We start from the raw sequence: 18,078 nt of genomic DNA on the forward strand, positions 1-18,078 counted from the left end.
AAGGACGTAGATAAATGCCTCTTGGAGGTTTTCTATGAAGCAGACCCGCCCTGTCCATGTCCTGATGAGGAGACAGAGAGGAGAAGCATTGCTGTCCAGAGGGGCCAGTCCCCACAGCTTCTTGATGGAAAGTACGGGGAAGAGCAGACGGACTCAACAGCTGGCCTCTATCCTTGGAAGTGGCTAGACACCAAGGGATGGCTCCTCAGACACTTCAGAGCTGAGGTGCTGAGAACTCTCGTGGTGACAGTTTAAAGACTGCACCTCCCTCCCCTCACTCCTTGGCTTGGGGAAAGGAAGAAGAGCATCTAAGCCACACCAGCAAAAATGCAAATACTTGGCTTTCCCAGAGGGAAGGGAGTTAGCTGTTGGTGGCTGTTGCCACAGCAAACACAGTGAGGTCAGAGCCCCTGGGCTGGCCCAGCACTGCTGCGGTCACTGGGGGCTGCTGGGGGCTGTTGCTAGGAGACCAACACAACAGCTAGGCCAGCTTTTCCAGCTGTGTGGGCTCCCGCTGCCTCATTCCTGCTTCTCCCAGTCCCACCCTGCTTGAAGATGCTGACTCGAAGGAGGTCTGGGGCTGTCTGTGTTCCCTGCCTCCTGGCTACTCCCCTTCCTCTGTGATATGCGCCAAAGGACAGGGGTTGGGTTTCTCTGAGCAGCTGCCTGGGTAGTTGTGGTGTGTGGCAGTCTGGGGCAGGCAGGAGGGGACACAGCAAGCTGCTCACAGCCTGAAATCTCTAAGAGACACTGTCTCCTGTCAACTGTCCCCCTTCCATAACTCAACAAGGTCAGGCTGGCAGCAGGAGAAACACGCGTGAATCCCACAGAAGTAAGCTTAAAGCTGTTGACCGAAGAGTTCACTCTGGGCTCAGCATGAGGTAAACCCAGTAGAATGAACCACATGTGCAGACACAGAACTGGCGAGAGTGTCAACAATGGAATGGGCTGAGGTTCTGGGGCTGGGGAGGACAGAAGAAACACCCTCTTCTCCAATGCCTGTCCACAAGAGGCAGTTTACTCTCGGTCCCCACAGTAGCCCTGGGTCTCTGTTTCAGGCAAAGGCATGGCACGTGCCCACGTGGATGCCAAGCAGGAGTACAACCACCTCGAGCTGAGGCAAAGTTAATGATGCTGTCATATTGTAGCCTCTGGTCATTTGCCTGGCCTGGCTCTGGGCTGCTGGATTCCTAAGAAAACTCCTAGCCTCAGACCTCCACTCTGGGAGTGGCCTGGGCCCTCACTTATGGCCCTGAGGGGCCTTCTCAGAAGCCTCCAGGAGGGCAGGTCTGCTGCCTCACTGAGGTCAGCTCCTGCTCTGCATCTGGTAGGCCAGGGACAGTCCAGGCAGTCTCCCATTCCAGAGGATTCCCACTGGCACCTAAAAAAGCCATTTGAAGCAATGTGGCCTACCGCTGCTTTTTCTCCTCAGCTGTTCCACAGCTCTAACACCCACAGGATCTGAAGAGGACACTCAGGTCACCATGGAACCAAGGCAAAAGACACCCCCCACCTTGAAACCTGGCCTTTCCTGGCTTCTGCAGGCACACTCCCCTCTCAAGAAGGGGCATTTCTGGGGTCAAACTAGGTACAGGACACCCAGAAAAGCCAAACGTGGGGAGGTCAGACCACTCAGGAAAAATCAGAGAAGGAAAAAGACAGTGCTGGGCTGAGATCCAGGAGCTGCAGGGACTCTGCCTGCAGCCCCAGTCTTGGCTCTGGGAACCCCATCTAACTGAGGAGTCAGCTGCACATCGACCTACCCCTCACTGCCAAGGCTGGTGGGGGAGGAAATGCCAGGGTCTGGCCTAGGGCCTGCTCTGAATCTTCTACACACACATCTACCCACATAGGCTTTTCTGGTACACCCTTTTTGATGTTTAAGCCAAAACAGGTCAAACCACTGGCTTCAGAACTCTTTTCAGGCCTCAGTAACCTCTGGTTTGGGGCCCCAAGTCAATCCTCCAATCTGTGGTTAGCCAGAGAACCCTCCTCCCCACCCCACCCCACCTTTAGAGTTTGCGTTCTGTTGCCCTGCTGTTGGCCTGAAGCACTTGGCCTGACCTGCATGTTCCTTCACCAGGAAGCCAGTAGCCCTGGAGACCACAGGGGCACCTGGAAAAGCCCTGGACCCTGTCCTGAGCGAGTTGACACAAGCTGAGAGGGCCAACAGTGAGTCTTTACAGTGCTCAGCAGTTCTGTGCCTGGCTGAGGGGCCTGACCTTCAGAGAAAGCCCATTTTGCAATGTTGGACGGAGATGTTAAGACAGTTTACCCCTAGGATTATAAACATTCTCCACCAGGCCCTATATGTGAAATGGGTTTCACAGCTGATTTAACTAGCAAACTGAGAAAAAGGGAGGCAGGGAATACTTGTGGTATCCAAAAAAATAATTCTCAAGGTATGGACTACAATTCCAAAATGCCCTGACAAGAAATGGGGCAAGGTGAGGCCAGGGTTAATTTAAACAAAGTCTTCAAAGGGGAAGAAGGCTGGCTGTACACATTATTGATGGGGCTGGGCTAGGGCAGCAACCCTGAGTGGCTCTTGGACTACCCTGTGCCCAACCACCCCTCCCCTATAAATGCAGTCTAAATATCAGCCTAATTAGTTGTTGTATCAAAATTTAGTATTATGGGATCATATCTGTCTTCCCAAATGTCAGTCTTTAGGGCTTAATCCCGGGGTCGCAGCATCGGTCACTAGACAAAAGTACACCTTTCCAGGGAACTCCTTGGTGGTCCAGTGGCTGAGACTCCACATTTCCACTGTGTGTGTGTGTTCCCCTGCTTGGGGAACTAAGACCCCCCCCCCCGATGCTGCACAGTGTGACCAAAAAAGAACTCAAGAAAAAAGAAAAACACCCATCTTACAAGAGAATTAAAAAGTAGGCCTTTTACATGTCCACCTCCCAGAAACGCAGAGCCCGATATAAATCTTGTACCCCTCCCCACGACAGAAGAGTGGCAACAGTCCTGCAGGCCTGGCCGACTTTCAGTTTCCTAGCGTAACTGTTTCATCAGCAACCCAGATTTCCACTCTCAGTATCTAACTGGCAAGACTGTTTATCTGTCATGAAGAACCATCACCAACTAGTAGTCTTTTATTTTTGTCTTCAGTTCTGTGTATTCCTTTCAAAGGTTGGATATTAAAGAATCAATGTTTCAACTCTGAACATTAGATTACCAGTGTATTATAAAAGGATATAATGCAGGAACAACCTGATGGAAAAGACGCAAAGGGCAAGCTATGTGGAACATGCCACCCTCCCCCAATCTCCCCTATTCACCAACCCAGAAGCTCTGGCTTGTTTTCTGTAAGATGCTCTCTCCTATGCAAAAGTACCTTGATCCCTTGGAGTTTCCAACCACCTTTCTTTCTTTTCTTTCTAAAAGGTTGTGAGTTAGTTGGGTGAATAATGGATCCATCTATCTATTGCTGCTCCACATGGCTTGTGGGATCTTAGTTCCTCTACCAGGAATTGAACCCAGGGGCCTCCTGCAGTGGGAGTGCGGAGTCCTAATCACCGGACCACTAGGAACTCTTTTCAACCACTTTCTGATCAGGGCTGGGACAGGGCCACACTCATGGAAGGCACTCTAGTTAAGGCTGCCGGATCAGCAGTGCTACTTAGTTTATATATCCACGCACGTATACAAAACCTGCTACTTGAGAAAGCCTTCAGGACAAACGTCAAGGATGATGTCTCACGGGGTACTAACAAGGAACTTTAACCGTTTGGGTCGGTCATACTTTCAATGTGAAGAACCCTGGTCTTCACTAAAATGCAGGTAGAGAATACACGACATATACACGTACCTGACAGTCATAAAAACATGCTGAGAGAGGCTGGGACAGACCCATTCTGTATATTAACAACCACCTCCAGCTACCACATGTCAGTCTCCATGTTAGCTGTGTGGGCACCATTTTGAGCTGTTTTCCAGATCAGGAGACTTAGCAGTCAAAGGATAAAGGCTGCTGCCCACAGGCATGCAGCTAGTGAGTGGCAGAGCTGGGATTCAAGCCCAGGTCTGTTTGGCTCAGAAATCTAAGCCTTTCCATTTCACACAATTGCTCTCACCTGACGATGTTCTTTTGGGCTGCTGTGGGCTTGAGCCAGGTCTGGATTTCTGCCCACTGACCCCCCGGCAGACTGGACTCAGAAAGTTAAGAGTCTGGGACTGTGCCACCATGTACAGCTGACCTCTGACCAATACTGTAGGCCAAGAGCATTATGGCGAAAAAAAAGAACCAGAGAGGACTTCCCAGGTACCCAAAAGGCCCGCTCCCTCTCCTAGGGGACGATGGTCACCAGGAAGTACCTGATCTAGGATATAGTTGCGCTTCTTGCGGGCAGCAATCTGGATGAGACGGTTGAGGCACTGAGTGGCCTGCTGGATCAGGACGTCCCAGCGGCCGGCATAGTTTCGCTGACGGCGTAGGCCCATTACCTGCGGGCAGAGTGTGGTGAGGGGTGGGTGGGGGTCCTGTTTGCTAGGCAGCAGGCAGTTGGGGGGGCAGGGGTAAAGAGGGGCTGCGCTTACCCGCATCTTATCCATGATGGCATTGGTACCCAGGATGTTGTATTTCTTGGAGGGGTTGGAGGCTGCGTGTTTGATGGCCCACGTGGTTTTGCCAGCAGCGGGCAGGCCCACCATCATTAGAATCTACAAGAACAGGACCAAGAGGGGCGCTGTGAACAGTGTGTGCAGCCTGGCATCACCACTCGCTGGGGACCGTGAGGGTGACTCTAAACTTCACAGCCACCTCTGGGAAATGGAAGCAGTAACAGCGTCTACCTCACGGTATTGCTGTTGCGAGTGAAAGAGATGAGGGTTGTGAGACTTTCAGCAGAGGGCCTGCTGTTATCATGAATATTAACATTTCTGTTTAGGCAAGATCCAGGGGCGTCTGACAGGGAAAGGCCCATGGAATAGGCACAAGGAATGGTACAACATTCCTGGAGTCTCAGATGGGGACAGACTGTATATGCAAGGACAAGCACCATTTCTAGTTAGTACCTTTAAAATTTGGCAAACACTGGATACAAGTAAAATGCGCAAGAAGAGGAAAATAGTTTGAGGCTACTAACAACAAATTTCAAAGAGGTGTTCATGTGGTTAAGATAAAAGCTCACCAAAAACTGTTAAGGGTAGGGTATCAAAATGCTTACTTATACTGTAAGATCTCAACAATAAAATGTGTGTATAACTGGTACCTAATACAGAAAAAAGCACAGGATAAACTTCAAAACTCTTAAAAGGAAATATTTGTAGATGGTGGAATTCTGGGAAACTCTCCTTTATATTTCTTAATTTTCTGGAATAAACGCAAAATCACTTATGCACCAGAAAAACAAAAATTGAGAATCAAGACCAGGAGTACAGCTTTTGCAGCCAAATCAGCCCCAAGCCCAGGTACCATTTTTGTTCTCAGACAGGCTTGGGCAGGAGTGTGGAGCCACACAACCTCCTCCAAGAACCTGCTCACCAAAGTGCCTTTGCACCTTTTTCCTGCTAGAAGGCCTCTTTTCTCAAGATTCTGACCTCACTCAAGGAACAGTGTGGCAACTTTTGGGATCTTTCTGGTATTTAGTTATGCTAGTCCAGCCCTCTTTGGCCTAAGCCACGCCCATACCCCCCCCCTCCCCGAAACGAGGACGCTCCTCCACACTCAGCTGCAGGCAGGCCTCCTGTCTAGGCAGCAGTGTGGCTGTGCAGAGGTGGCCACCCAGGCAGGCTTCCAGGCCCCTCACCTCACACTCTGCCTTGCTCTTTGGTCCGACGGTACCCCGGATGCGCTCACTCAGGGGAAGGTGCTGGATGAAGGTGAAGCCTGGGAGGACAGAACAGTAGGGCTCTGCCCGCTGCCCGAAGTTGAACTCCACCGCACAGTTCTTCACCAGGACGTGAGGATAGAGGGCCTGACCCCCTAAGGCTTCCTTCTGGATTCGGAAGGCAATGCCCATCCACTTCCCATTTTTGGTGAAGGAAAGTTCCACGTCATTTCCACATTCAAAGTCCTAGGGGAAAAAAGTCAAAGAAGGGTAAGTTCCAATGCTCTGTGTAAGGTATGCGGAACCATGAGTCAGGGGGCAGATGTAAGGGGTGGAAACAGCTTGTGCCCCAGATTCAAGTGCAGCCCTCCTCAACATATAGATGTGCTTGCCAGCCCCAAGGAATGGCTCAGACCATATGCAGCCCAAGGCCCTCTTTGGCCATAACCCAGAAGTGAATGTGAAGTGTGTAATTTTAGGAAGTTCCAAGTATTTGAGTCTTGTGCCTAGCCTGAGATGGAGAGGAAGCTGTCCTGTCCATTCTCAATTCCCACAAGATAATGGATGGAAAGAAATTCACAGCAGGGCCTGTTAAGTCAAGCCTGGCTCCACAAGTGCATCCATTTATATGTTCAACACATGCTCCCTGAGTTCCTGCTCTTGCTGATGCATATTCTAGTCATCTGAGCCTGACAAGAGTTCAGAGCCTAGTGGGGAACCAGACAAGGACATTATTCTAACTCAGTGAGAACACCCATGCAGGATCAAGATTCTCTGAGGAGGACCCTGTAAGCCAAGTCCTGAACAATAAATGGGAACGAGCCAAGTTTGGGGTGAGAGAAGATAGTCCTTAAGAGAAGTCCTTATGTACAAATCTGGCAGTGAGAGGACACGGGGTCAGACTGGCTGAAGCATAAAGAACTGGGAGGTGGTTAACTTCAGGTACAGCCGGCAGCTGGAAGGGAGCATATTCATTAATTCAACAATTCATTGAGTCCTTACTGATCAGCTGAGGTTTAGTGTCAAGATCCCGTTTTGGAAGGTAGACGGCTTCAGTTCTATCATTTACTACATCTTCAGTTTCTTTATCAAAAAAGATTCCACAATACAGCAGAGTTATGCTAAGGACTAAACAGGTTAATGTATTTCCTACAGTGAGAGCACGAGTGGGTGGTCTCACTCCAAGATGCCAGACACTGCTCTGGACTGAAGCATGGGGGCAGGGAAGGAGTTTAGATTCCTGCTGATGGCAGCAGAGAAGAGCCCCTGACTTGTTCCTAAGAGCAGACTTGCCTGGTCAAAATTGTGTTTCACAAAGATCACTTCAGCTGCAGGGCAAAGGTTAATAATTAAGGAAGACTCAAAATTTGGGGTCGTTAAGTAGATGGGAGCAAAGGCTGAGTGGTATTCCTTCCCCTCCTGCGTGCAGAGACCACCTTGGAACTTGCCTTTGAGCAGCTGTGAAAGCCCCCTTCCCCCAAGGAGCCCCCAAGGAGCCTCCTCGTCGCCCTCCTCAGTGGTCACAGGGCATAGTTCCACACGGTGCTCTGTGTCTCTAAGCGCCCATACAGGTCGAGATCATGCAGGGCAGACACAGAGACATCTGCTGGGCTAAGTCCTGCCTCAATTCCTGCAGTATGGTCCCTCCCGTATCTTCTCACCTGAGCAAGAATCGCCCAGGTCACTTTTGCTCTGTTGTGGAGCTGAACATAGCAGGGGCTAACCTTTCTTATGTCCACCGGCTTCAACTACAGGAACTTACCTCCTTGTACGGAAACCAGCACCCTCAACTGACAAATCCGGCTCAACAGAACCAACAGTCAAGGAGGCAAGCGTGACTGTGTCGCTTCTGCTGAAACGTCCCCAGGTGCCACTCTAGGGCCTAAGGACCCAAAGTCCTAGCTTGGCACTGTTCAAAGTCTGTGTTTTCACAGCCTCGCCTCTCACGCCTCTCTGGGCTGTCCCCGAGGTGCCAAGTATTTCACTCCTTATGGTTTGCTGAAGTGAGCTATACTGTCCTCTCCACCTGGAAGGTCATCTGGTCCTGTTTTGTGAATGCTGAGAACTCAAGCTCTGACACCAATGTCCTCCTTACTAGTTCCCCTTCAGGTCACTGATTTTTCACACCCCTTCTTAACCCTTTGCTCTGAATCTTTTAAAGTGATGCCATCACTTCATGGGAAATAGATGGGGAAACAGTGACAAACTTTATTTTGGGGGGCTCCAAAGTCACTGCAGATGGTGACTGCAGCCATGAAATTAAAAGACGCTTGCTCCTTGGAAGAAAAGTTATGACCAACCTAGACAGCATATTAAAAAGCAGAGACATTACTTTGCCAACGAAGGTCCATTTAGTCAAGGCTATGGTTTTTCCAGTGGTCATGTATGGATGTGAGTGTTGGACTATAAAGAAAGCTGAGGGTTGAAGAACTGATGCTTTTAAACTGAAGTGTTGGAGAAGACTCTTGAGAGTCCCCTGGACTGCAACTGGAGATCCAACCAGTCCATCCTAAAGATAATCAGTCCTGAATATTCATTTGAAGGACTGATGCTGAAGCTGAAACTCTAATACTTTGGCCACCTGATGTGAAGAACTGATTCATCTGAGTAAACTCTGGGCGTTGGTGATGGACAGGGAGGCCTGGTGTGCTGCAATCCATGGGGTCGCAGAGTCGGATGTGACTGAGCAACTAAACTGAACTCAACTGATCCTTTAAACAAAGGAAACTGAACAGAAGTAAAGATGAACTGGTTGAAGCAAGAGTCAAGGCCCAAAGTTCCCAAGTGCCACACACTCAGAATGTCACACCCGAATGAGAGCGTGGGGAACACAGTCACGCTGATGACACATTAAACTGCTACAACCTCTCTGGAGCTGGAGTACAGTCTTGACAGTAGCTATCAAAAATTAAAACTATACCTCTGACTCAGAATTTATGCTTTCAGTAGCATATATCCTACAACTGTATGCCCACAAGAACGCAAGAATGTGCAAACTGTTCACTCCAACACCGCTAAATGTCCCCCAACGGGGAAGTGGAAGACTAAATCACGCAGGACGTTCATGAATGGGAACATGAAAAGCCCTCCAAGATACTCTGGTAAGTGGGAAATGATAAGCTATCACTGCAGCATCAACTGTTCCAAGAAATAACTTTCAGGTCCACCAGGGGAAACTGACACCTACATTAAAATACTAGGAAGCCACTAAGTAAAATGATGAGAAATTAACCAAATGTCTATTAAGAGAGGACTGATTATATAAATGTGGTGGATCAACACAATGACTGCAGATTATATAAAAGAACAAACAAGTCCTCTAGGTAATGATATGAAAAAAAAAAAAATCTCTAAGACATATAGTTAAACAAAGACAGATACAGAATAACATGTGTAATATGCTACCTTTTGTGTAGAAAAGAAAAATAACCACCACCTTTCCTGTATTTTGATAAAGAAATGCTGAGTACCAGCGGGTTCATGTGTAGGGGAGGGCATATGTGAACCAGGGGAAGGGTCTGAAGAAGACTTTATACTGTAGACCTTTCTGTATGTCTGGGTATTTTTGAAATCCATAAGAATTTATTAACTATCCAACAGTGTTTTAAATTGAGCTAGATTTATACTTTCTGTGCAGACGGGAAAGATAGCTGAGATTTACTGTTAAACTGAAAAAAAATGCGAGGTTTGGAACAGTGTGCAGAATATAGACATGGTTAATTTTTATTCAAGAAAACATGCTTTTTATTAAAAAGATAATGAGGTCATGACTGACAAAAGAAGACTGAGAAATTGTTTTAGACTAAAAAGACATGACAAGAAAATGCAATCAGTGATCCTGAACTACAGACCAAACTGCTCTGAAGGATACTGTTGGGACAGCTGACAAAACTTAACCATGGACTGTGGAGTAGATAATAGCATTAAATCAACATTAAATTTGATTACTGTGGTTAAGAGAATAGCTTTATTCTTAAGAAATGCACACTAAAATATTAAGGAATAAAGACAAAGTAGGCATCTTGCTCTCAAATAGGTCAGATAAAAATCATATACATATACATACATATATTTGAGAAAAATGGTAAAGCAAACATTAGAATCTGGACAAGGTTCTATGAGAATTCTATGGCTTTGCTGTAAGTTGGAAATTCTTTCAAAGAGGGGAGAAAAAAAGATGGACAGAAAGAAAAAAGAGTACCGTGTATATAAATACGAGGGAGAGAAGGAAGAATGGAGCGGGAACAAGGCCAAGAGGAAGCAACCACCTGGTTAACCACTCTCCCTGGGGCTTCATGGCATATTTTTACAAACACTTAACTTCCAACGATCATGGTGTTAAAGAGTATTTCCTGAGCATTCATTCTCTGCCAGACACTGTTGTAAGTGCTTCTCATGGTTTACCTTAATGACACCACATGAAATTCTAAGGTAGGTGTGAGAATTTCCACTGAAAGGAAACTGAAACACAGGAAAGGCAGGGCTGTGAGTTGAAAAGCAGGGACTGGGCGTGGGCCTAGGGATTCTGGCCCCAGAACCATCAGTCACACTCTATACCTCTGTGAGTGCTGGTTACTGCTCTTGGGAACTAAAGTTCAGCAGCAGTTCAGGTTTCTTCTACCTTGTTCTGTTTTGTATCCACCCCATCCTCCTAAAAGGCAATGCACTATTGGAAGCCTGGCTAAACCAATGAGGTGAAGGAAGGGAGAAGTTCTGGGATGAGATGATGCTAAAGTGGGGGCAAAAGCCAACACCACTGCCCTTGAGAACAGACTGGCTATTTCATGGGCTTCCCAGGTGGTGCTGGTGGTGAAGAATCTGTCAATGCAGGAGACACAAAAGACAAGGGTTTGACCCCTGGATCAGGAAGATCCCCTGGAGAAGGAAATGGCAACCTGCTCCAGTATTCTTGGAGAAAATTCCATGGATAGAGGAGCCTGGCAGGCTACAGTCCATGGGCTTGAAGAGATTCAGACAATTGAGCACCTGCGCATGCTGACTATTCCACAGCAAAGAGAAGAAATTCCTTAGTTTGCTTAGGAAACGTCACTCTGGTATCTAGAAGTTGTGCATGTCTGACTTCCCCAAACATCTTCAGGATGCCATCTGAAAACTTTGCAGAGGACCAGAAGGGGAAGAATGGCAGAATTTTGCACAAAATGACCACAAACATTTCAGTGTGTCAAAGAGAAACAGAGGTATGGTGAGAGCGGCTAGACAAAGGGCAGACAATGGACAGAGGTATTCTGAAAAAGATGTTGTAGGTTGATCTCACAGGACCAACATTTGGCTCTGCCAACTCCCACGGGCTGCCAGCACTCACCGCAAAGCAGCCAATTACATCATTCTCTGCAAACTTGTCTCCATAGTTTTCAAAGCGGCTATTGGTGGACTTCTTCCCAGTGCCTCCGTAGCCATAGGAGAAAGGCTCTTCACCTGAGGGAAGAAATAGGCAAAGGCAGGTTAGACCTGAGACGGTCACAATGGCCTTTACGGCAGTTACAAAGTTTTAAATTAAGACAAATAAAAGAAACATTTTCTTTGCCAGATCTAGAATCAGGTGCTTTTGGGGGAGGAGGTAAGAAAGCTTCCATTGACAGGAAGCCCTTCATCATGCAGAGTTTCTGAGGGCTTGATGGCTTTAGGTGTTAAGTCTGGGAGTTGGAGCTGACCTGAACTGCTCTGAACAGAAAGGGAGAACTGGGGAAAAAAGGGAGGGAAGAGAGAAGCTGGATGGAAGAAGGCTGTACACTAAGGCACATTTCTTCCCTGTGACATTCAACATTCAGTTAAGTCTCCTAATGTTGTCTGGTGTCTGTTTTTGGTGTCAATGAATTTTGGTCAGAAATCAGTAAAGGGGTTTTGCTTCTGCAGACCACGAGGTCTAACCCATAGGAAAGGTACCGATTTCCTCAGGCGACACAACTGGGTTCTGAAGAAAGATGACTGAGACCCCAAGGGCCCTGGCTGACATCTGAGTTACAGAGATATTAGGCCAGAAACCTAAGTTCTGGCAGTAAAGCAGGCGCCAACAAGCATAAATTCCAGGCCCAGCTCTAGCCTGAATCAGCTGTGTAACCTGGACATCTGCTTGACTGTTCTGGGCTTTGTATCTTTATCTGTATCAACTATTCTCCATTTACATCTCAAAACTGAAACAAAGATAAAAGGAGATGACATATGAATCTTAAATAAAACTACTAATACACGTCAAAATGAAAACTGTACATTGCTTTTAACCTACCATTTCTACTCTTAAGGCTCAGACTAATTACATACAAGGAGAGCTCAAGTGTTTTACTATAAAAATTTGTAATCAATGTAAATGACCTATAAAACATTTATAAATAGGTAATAGAATTATAAAATGAAAAATTATGCAGTGGTCAAAAAATCTATACTTATTTACAAAAATATAACCATCCACATTAAGTGGGAAAAAGCAGTCAGTCTACAACAAAGTTCTGTAACGTATCCCATTTGAGATTCACAAAGGACAAAGAAACTGTCTCGAAGAATGCAGATGAAAATGCTAACAATAGTCGTTATCTCACAGGTTTAGAAGGATTTTCATTTCCCCTCTCTGTAACAGCCTGAATTTTCACATGGAGTAGAAGTTATTTTCACAATCAGAATGTTTACATGATTAAGAAAGAAAGTCTCACCAACTGGTCACTGAAATCAGTCACCTGGGGCCAGAAGGTCATTAGGGCCTCAGGAATCTGTGAAAATTCAGAACCTCTCAAGACAGCCCCTCCCTGCCTCTCTCTACCAGCCAGCCCTGGCCCCACTGGTCTTTCTCTTTCACTTTGGGTTAGGTTCTAGACAGAACATGCCAGACAGAACTCAGTGGAACTTGAGGACCTCATTACTCTCACCATGATTTGAGAATAGGAGACAACCGGTCTTTTTTTTTTTTTTAAAGGGAACAGTTTTCTGAAGAGAACTTTGGACCCTGTTCTTAAAGATGAAGGATAAATTTTTTGTAGAAAAGCTGTTGTATGACTGTGGTCCTTCCAGTTAAATCCTGTAAGTCTGAAGCTAGGTAGCACCACAAACCTAATCCCCGTGTCTATTCTGGGTTCAATGCAGGAGAGAGAAGCCGAGGAAGCTTGAGAATCCAGGGATCAAGGCACCCGTGCTACTCTCTGGATTGCTTGGCTGACCTCCCTTACCTAGCTGAGTGCTGCAAGAGTCCAGGGACCAACCAATGCGGACCACGTGGGGGTCGGGCTCTGTAGACGGAAGGTGCTTCACAGAAATTTCTTCATTGATCTGGGGACAGAGAAAAAGGCGGCTCAGAATTGATTCTCTGGAGGCTGACAATTTAGGAGGCAATACAGGTGGGAAGTGCACAGATGTTAAAAAAAACAGGAATGGCTTCTGTGGCTGGGGAACATGTATCTGAGCTGTCTGGAGGGCCACCTATACTGAAACCAGGGCCTCCAGAAGGCTAGGAGAATTCAGGGCCACAGAGATGGGACTTTAAAAATAGTTATTTTTTAGCTTTAATACTTGGTACAAGGCAAACAGGGACTCTCACATCATTTGGTGTGGACACATAAATTGGTGTGATGTCTTTGGAGGGCAACTTAACAGTCTTATTATTAACAGCAAATGCACATGCTCTATAACCAAGCAATTCAACTTTCAGTCTATCCTAGAGACATATACACATAAAAAAAATGCAGTGTGGTGGTCTTTATGTTGAAAAGGAAGGAAGGAAGAGATGGGAAGAGGAAGGAAGAAAAAACCACCTGTAAAGTACCAGTCACGTTAAGGCACATCCATGTCACAGAAGGATACAGCAGTTAAAATGAACGAAGCAGGGCTAATACACTGGTACGGAAAAACGTTCAAGATATATAGTATTAAGCAACAGGAGCAGAAAAAATAAAAGGCACCTTCTGACTTAACTCCTAATTAGCAGTTAATTATCTAATAACCAATATTTATCTTATTAGTTTGTGGCTTTTGGAAAGTTACTCTAGTAATTGACTTTTGGACACACAATTTTCACATTTTAACATCTCCAGAGTCAGTATATGTCTTACAACTGATGTCCGAAAGCACTATGTTAGTATAATTGGCAGTTTCTCTATGCACACAAAACAATGTGCAACTTGGAATCAAGTGTCTTAGTCAAATACGATAACCTTTGGTCTTAGTTTCCACCTCTAAAAAATGGGGGCCAACAGTACATATTTTGTGAAGAGATAGTGAAGATTAATGGAGATATCCATGGAAAGAACTTGGCACTGTACCTAGCACATGCAAGGTATTCTATAGATATCAGCTATCACAAGTAAGTTTGGATATACAAAGGATACACAAGAAACTGTTAACACATAAAGTATCTCTAGAGGGTAGGATAGGGCTGGGAGGATGTGAGTATAACTCTGGTTTTTATTCTTCTCTGCTCTCCAACCTTTTATTAAACATGACCAGGTATTATTTTCATAAATACACTTTGACGTGGAACTGTGGAGAGATAATGGTAGAGGATATCCGGATAGCAGAACCCTACTTTGCCCTACTCTCACCTGGCCTCCCTTTAACTGGCCAGGGCCAATTTTTTCCAGCTCACTGTTTTTCCAAACAACTCCTCTCCGCAGCTCTACAAACATGTCACCCTCAAATGGCTGGCTATAGCTATACAGCACCTAGGTCAAACCCCATCAAGGAAAAAATCTGCTTGATGAAGCAACGTATGGTCGCCTTGCTTCCCCCATATGATATTTAGCAATGACAATTCTCCTGAATTCATTTTACTTTTTCTTTAGCCTGAACATAAAATTCATGTTCAATCAAATTTCTTTTGTAATCATGGCTTTAACCAAGGATGGACCTGATTTCTGTCCCCATCCCTCTGTTGCTCCCACTTACCTTCATCTCAAAGCACACGCGGCCCCTTCTGACCCCGTAGCTGGCACGGGCTCCTGACCACAGGTAGGCAAAGCCTTCGATTGTGAGCGGGTAGCCACTACTCCGGTCCCGGGCCACCTTGAAGTGGAGGTCACAGTTATCTGTGGGGGAAAAAGCCTGTAGTTGGCTAATGTTTTAATGGTCCCCAGAAGGACAGGCCGGAGAAGGCAATGGCAACCCGTTCTAATACTCTTGCCTGGAGAATCCCAGGGACGGGGGGAGCCTGGTGGGCTGCCGTCTACGGGGTCGCATAGAGTCAGACACGACTGAAGCGACTTAGCAGTAACAGCAGCAGAGGGACAGGCAGAGGTAAGTTTCCTAAGAGTGTTAACCAAAAGTACACAAGCTGACACAGTGTGGGGATAGGTTCACGAGAAACCAGCCACACCACCTAACCATTCTCTCTTTTAGCACAAAGGCCCTGCAATACTGCAAACTGGACTGCACAGGATGAAAGCTGCCACTCCACAGAGGAACTAGGGTCCTTCACCGGGCTGGGGTCCAAGGATGGCTGTCAAAGGGGCTCCTGCAAATAACACACACACGCCTCTCTAACGGGGCTAGTGGTGAAGAAGCCGCCTGCCAGTGCGGGAGACGTAAGAGAGGTGGGCTCGATCTCTGGCTCTGGAGATCCCCTGGAGGAGGGCATGGCAACCCACTCCAGTATTCTAGCTTGGAGAATCCCATGGACAGAGGAGCCTGGTGGGCTACAGTCCATAGCGTAACAAAGAACTGGACACAACTGAAGTGACTTAGCATGCACACTTGCTAGGGAGAGGGTCAATATCCTTTCAAGAGATTCTAGAATTTAAAAGGTTAGTCTCAAGTGATTTTAGAATTTAGAAAAGATTAATTCCCAACACCATAAACCTCAACCATCTCCCATGCTAACTCTATCAGGGTGGGATATCAGTCAGGCTCCTGCTGCCAAGAGCGGCACCAACAGCTGACCCTGATCCACACCCGCCACCCAGGACCACGGTCAGGTGCGCCACAGGTTCCCAGCTCCTCGCATGGGCCCAGGACTCTGCTGCTCAGACTCCCCGCTCTGCCAGGGGCCATCCACGTCTTCAGGAAAGTCCTTCCTGTCTGTCTTGTCCAGTAGGCTCTCTCCTTTCTCTAAAGGCTGAGTGCCATCGTCTGTACATTTGGCATTTAATCAGATGCTGCTTCATGAACCACTGCCACCCAATACTTAAAAAATTAACACTCCGTTTTACTCTGAATCCTTTAGCTCCTGTGATAAAAGGGACTGTATACGAGATGTCTTTACCTCTTTTAAAGCATGTAGCCATTGGTTTATAAACAAGAGCTACGTAAACGAGTACACGAATGAACTGCTATTAATTTTCTGCTCTGTTGAAAAGTGCAGTCCTCAGACTTGACTGGGCTTCTGGGTGTGTTCAAAAATTCAGATTCACAGGCTCTACCACTTAAGAGTTTATATGAGGAGGACTGAGGAGGGACAGGACCTCTATATTCGTTCCCCCAAGTATTTAGATGCACGGTCAAGGGGGAAGTCACTTATCTAGAAGAAACAAAACGGAACTGGGGGACAGAGGGCAGGGCAGGCCAGGTTAATGCCTGAGAAGACAAGGCAACCTGGTTTCACCAGGAACGTGAGCAGCGGATGGAAACTGGGGAAATGGCCGTCAAAGAGTTAAGTTTCCCCAGCAGCACTCAGGTTCCCTTCTTGATTAGATGACAACTTTACAGGGTGTTCAGGGTTTTCCAACTTGCTCTCTGATGAATGTCACTGAAAGTCCCCTGAGGTATAAGAGCAGGATTCTGCCTCTCTGAAGAGAAGCTTGGAGAAGTAGAATAACCTGACCGAATCTCACAGATAGAGCTGAAGTAAATCTTCTGTCTCCAAACCAACATCCTGACTCCAGGGCTCTGCTGGTTCTCACATCTGAACTAACACTGCTCTGGACGGTGCCGGGGGGCGGGGGGGGGGGGGGGGGGGGTTTTGTGAGGGAAAGGGCAGTCTCCTTACACTGACTGAAGACAGTATCAAACAGGCACTCCAAGGACTCACATGTGTCAATGGCCACAAGGGTGTCGTCAAAGTCATCTTCATCCTCTTCAGCTGGAGGCTGAGGAGATCGCCCCCTGCGTCATAAAGAGGTATCAGTCACAGGAGAACAGACGGACAAGGGAAGAAGGGACCTCAAGTTCCTGCAGGAATTTACAAGTGGCCTACAAGCTGCTTCCTGGATTTCAAGTTCCTCCCACAGAGATTAGCAAAAGAACTCTGGAACCCTACATTCTTGCAATGAGAGCAATGACTATTAACTACCAGGGGGGGGTCAGGGACTGGAGAGGGTGTGCTCTGCTGAAGAGGGCCATGAGAATCATTTGGAGAACTTTTTGAAAAATACCGCTCTCTCACACCCTCAGATTCTGATCCACCCCTCTACATGCTGAGCACTGCCTTCACACTGAACTCTGCTACTGATGGGAAGTTACAGTAGCACAGAGGATACTGGGCCAGGAAGGGCAATCTGTAAAAATTTGGATAAATCTGTTATTATAATCTGTCCTTATTCCAGGCTTCCTAAAACTCCACATCTGAAATGATTTGAAATGACCCATTTTTGTCTTCTTCTGTTTTAAAAGTGTCCTAAATTATGAATGAAATTTACTCCGACCAAAATACCAAAAGGGACTATGTGAAAATACTGGTGGTTTCCAACATATGGGAATAAGGGGAAGGGGTAGAAGTGTGGAGTCTAATGTGTAGGGTCCTCCCTGGGACAGTCTGGACGACCTTAGTCTACCATATGCAGGGCAGTGAGGCAAAGGACTAAAAAGGCAGGCTGGCATCTCACATGTGAACAGCAAGGTGTTTGAACTTCATCCTTCAAGTAATGGGAAAGGAGAAACTGAGGGAAGGATCACAAGTTTAGCAAAGCTGAATCTGTAGTGGGTATAGGAAGAACTGGGGGAGAGTGAGAGGGCAGGGAGACCTCAGCTCTCCCTCTTGGCTAGTAAAAAGACCCTGGTGGGCACTGGGCTACAGACATTGAGACCTATTGGAAAAAGGATGACCACTGCCGCACAGACCCACCTCCTATCCTCTCGGTGTTCAAAGTAGCCCCGTCCCCGGTTTTCTTCATAAGGCCTCTTGCGACTCTGGAATTGCTGTCTGTCTGGTTTGTGTTGAGATGCTTCGGGTGGGAGGAAGCTGGTGGGTGCTTCTTGCTTCATCTCTGTCTTCACTTCTACAGTCAGGACAAATCCAGATGGTTAAGACACTCAGAAACTCTTCAGTTATCACTTTTCTGGTCCCCTCTACTTCAGGAGATACTGGCAGGATCCTGACTATGGTGATGAGGTCTGGGCAAAGACTCTTGCTAGGTTCAGTGGAAGC

General features: G+C 46.9%; 1 protein-coding gene across 4 annotated transcripts in view; it reads right to left on the reverse strand.

Annotated features, from left to right (window-relative positions):
• HNRNPUL1 (heterogeneous nuclear ribonucleoprotein U like 1) overlaps nucleotides 1-18,078 on the reverse strand; it is a 34,135-nt gene that overhangs the window by 8,449 nt on the left and 7,608 nt on the right. For all 4 annotated transcript variants that reach the window (XM_040252674.1, XM_040252677.1, XM_040252676.1 and 1 more), the window contains exons 3-10: nucleotides 17,776-17,929; nucleotides 16,744-16,817; nucleotides 14,667-14,806; nucleotides 12,956-13,055; nucleotides 11,104-11,216; nucleotides 5,760-6,026; nucleotides 4,549-4,671; nucleotides 4,327-4,455 (exon numbers count right to left, since the gene is read on the reverse strand). In XM_040252674.1, the coding sequence (XP_040108608.1) occupies nucleotides 4,327-4,455; nucleotides 4,549-4,671; nucleotides 5,760-6,026; nucleotides 11,104-11,216; nucleotides 12,956-13,055; nucleotides 14,667-14,806; nucleotides 16,744-16,817; nucleotides 17,776-17,929 (1,100 nt within the window). The remainder of the gene's footprint in view (nucleotides 1-4,326; nucleotides 4,456-4,548; nucleotides 4,672-5,759; nucleotides 6,027-11,103; nucleotides 11,217-12,955; nucleotides 13,056-14,666; nucleotides 14,807-16,743; nucleotides 16,818-17,775; nucleotides 17,930-18,078) is intronic.

The sequence above is a fragment of the Oryx dammah genome, unplaced genomic scaffold (assembly GCF_014754425.2).
Source record: "Oryx dammah isolate SB20612 unplaced genomic scaffold, SCBI_Odam_1.1 HiC_scaffold_13, whole genome shotgun sequence".
Lineage (NCBI taxonomy): Eukaryota > Metazoa > Chordata > Mammalia > Artiodactyla > Bovidae > Oryx > Oryx dammah.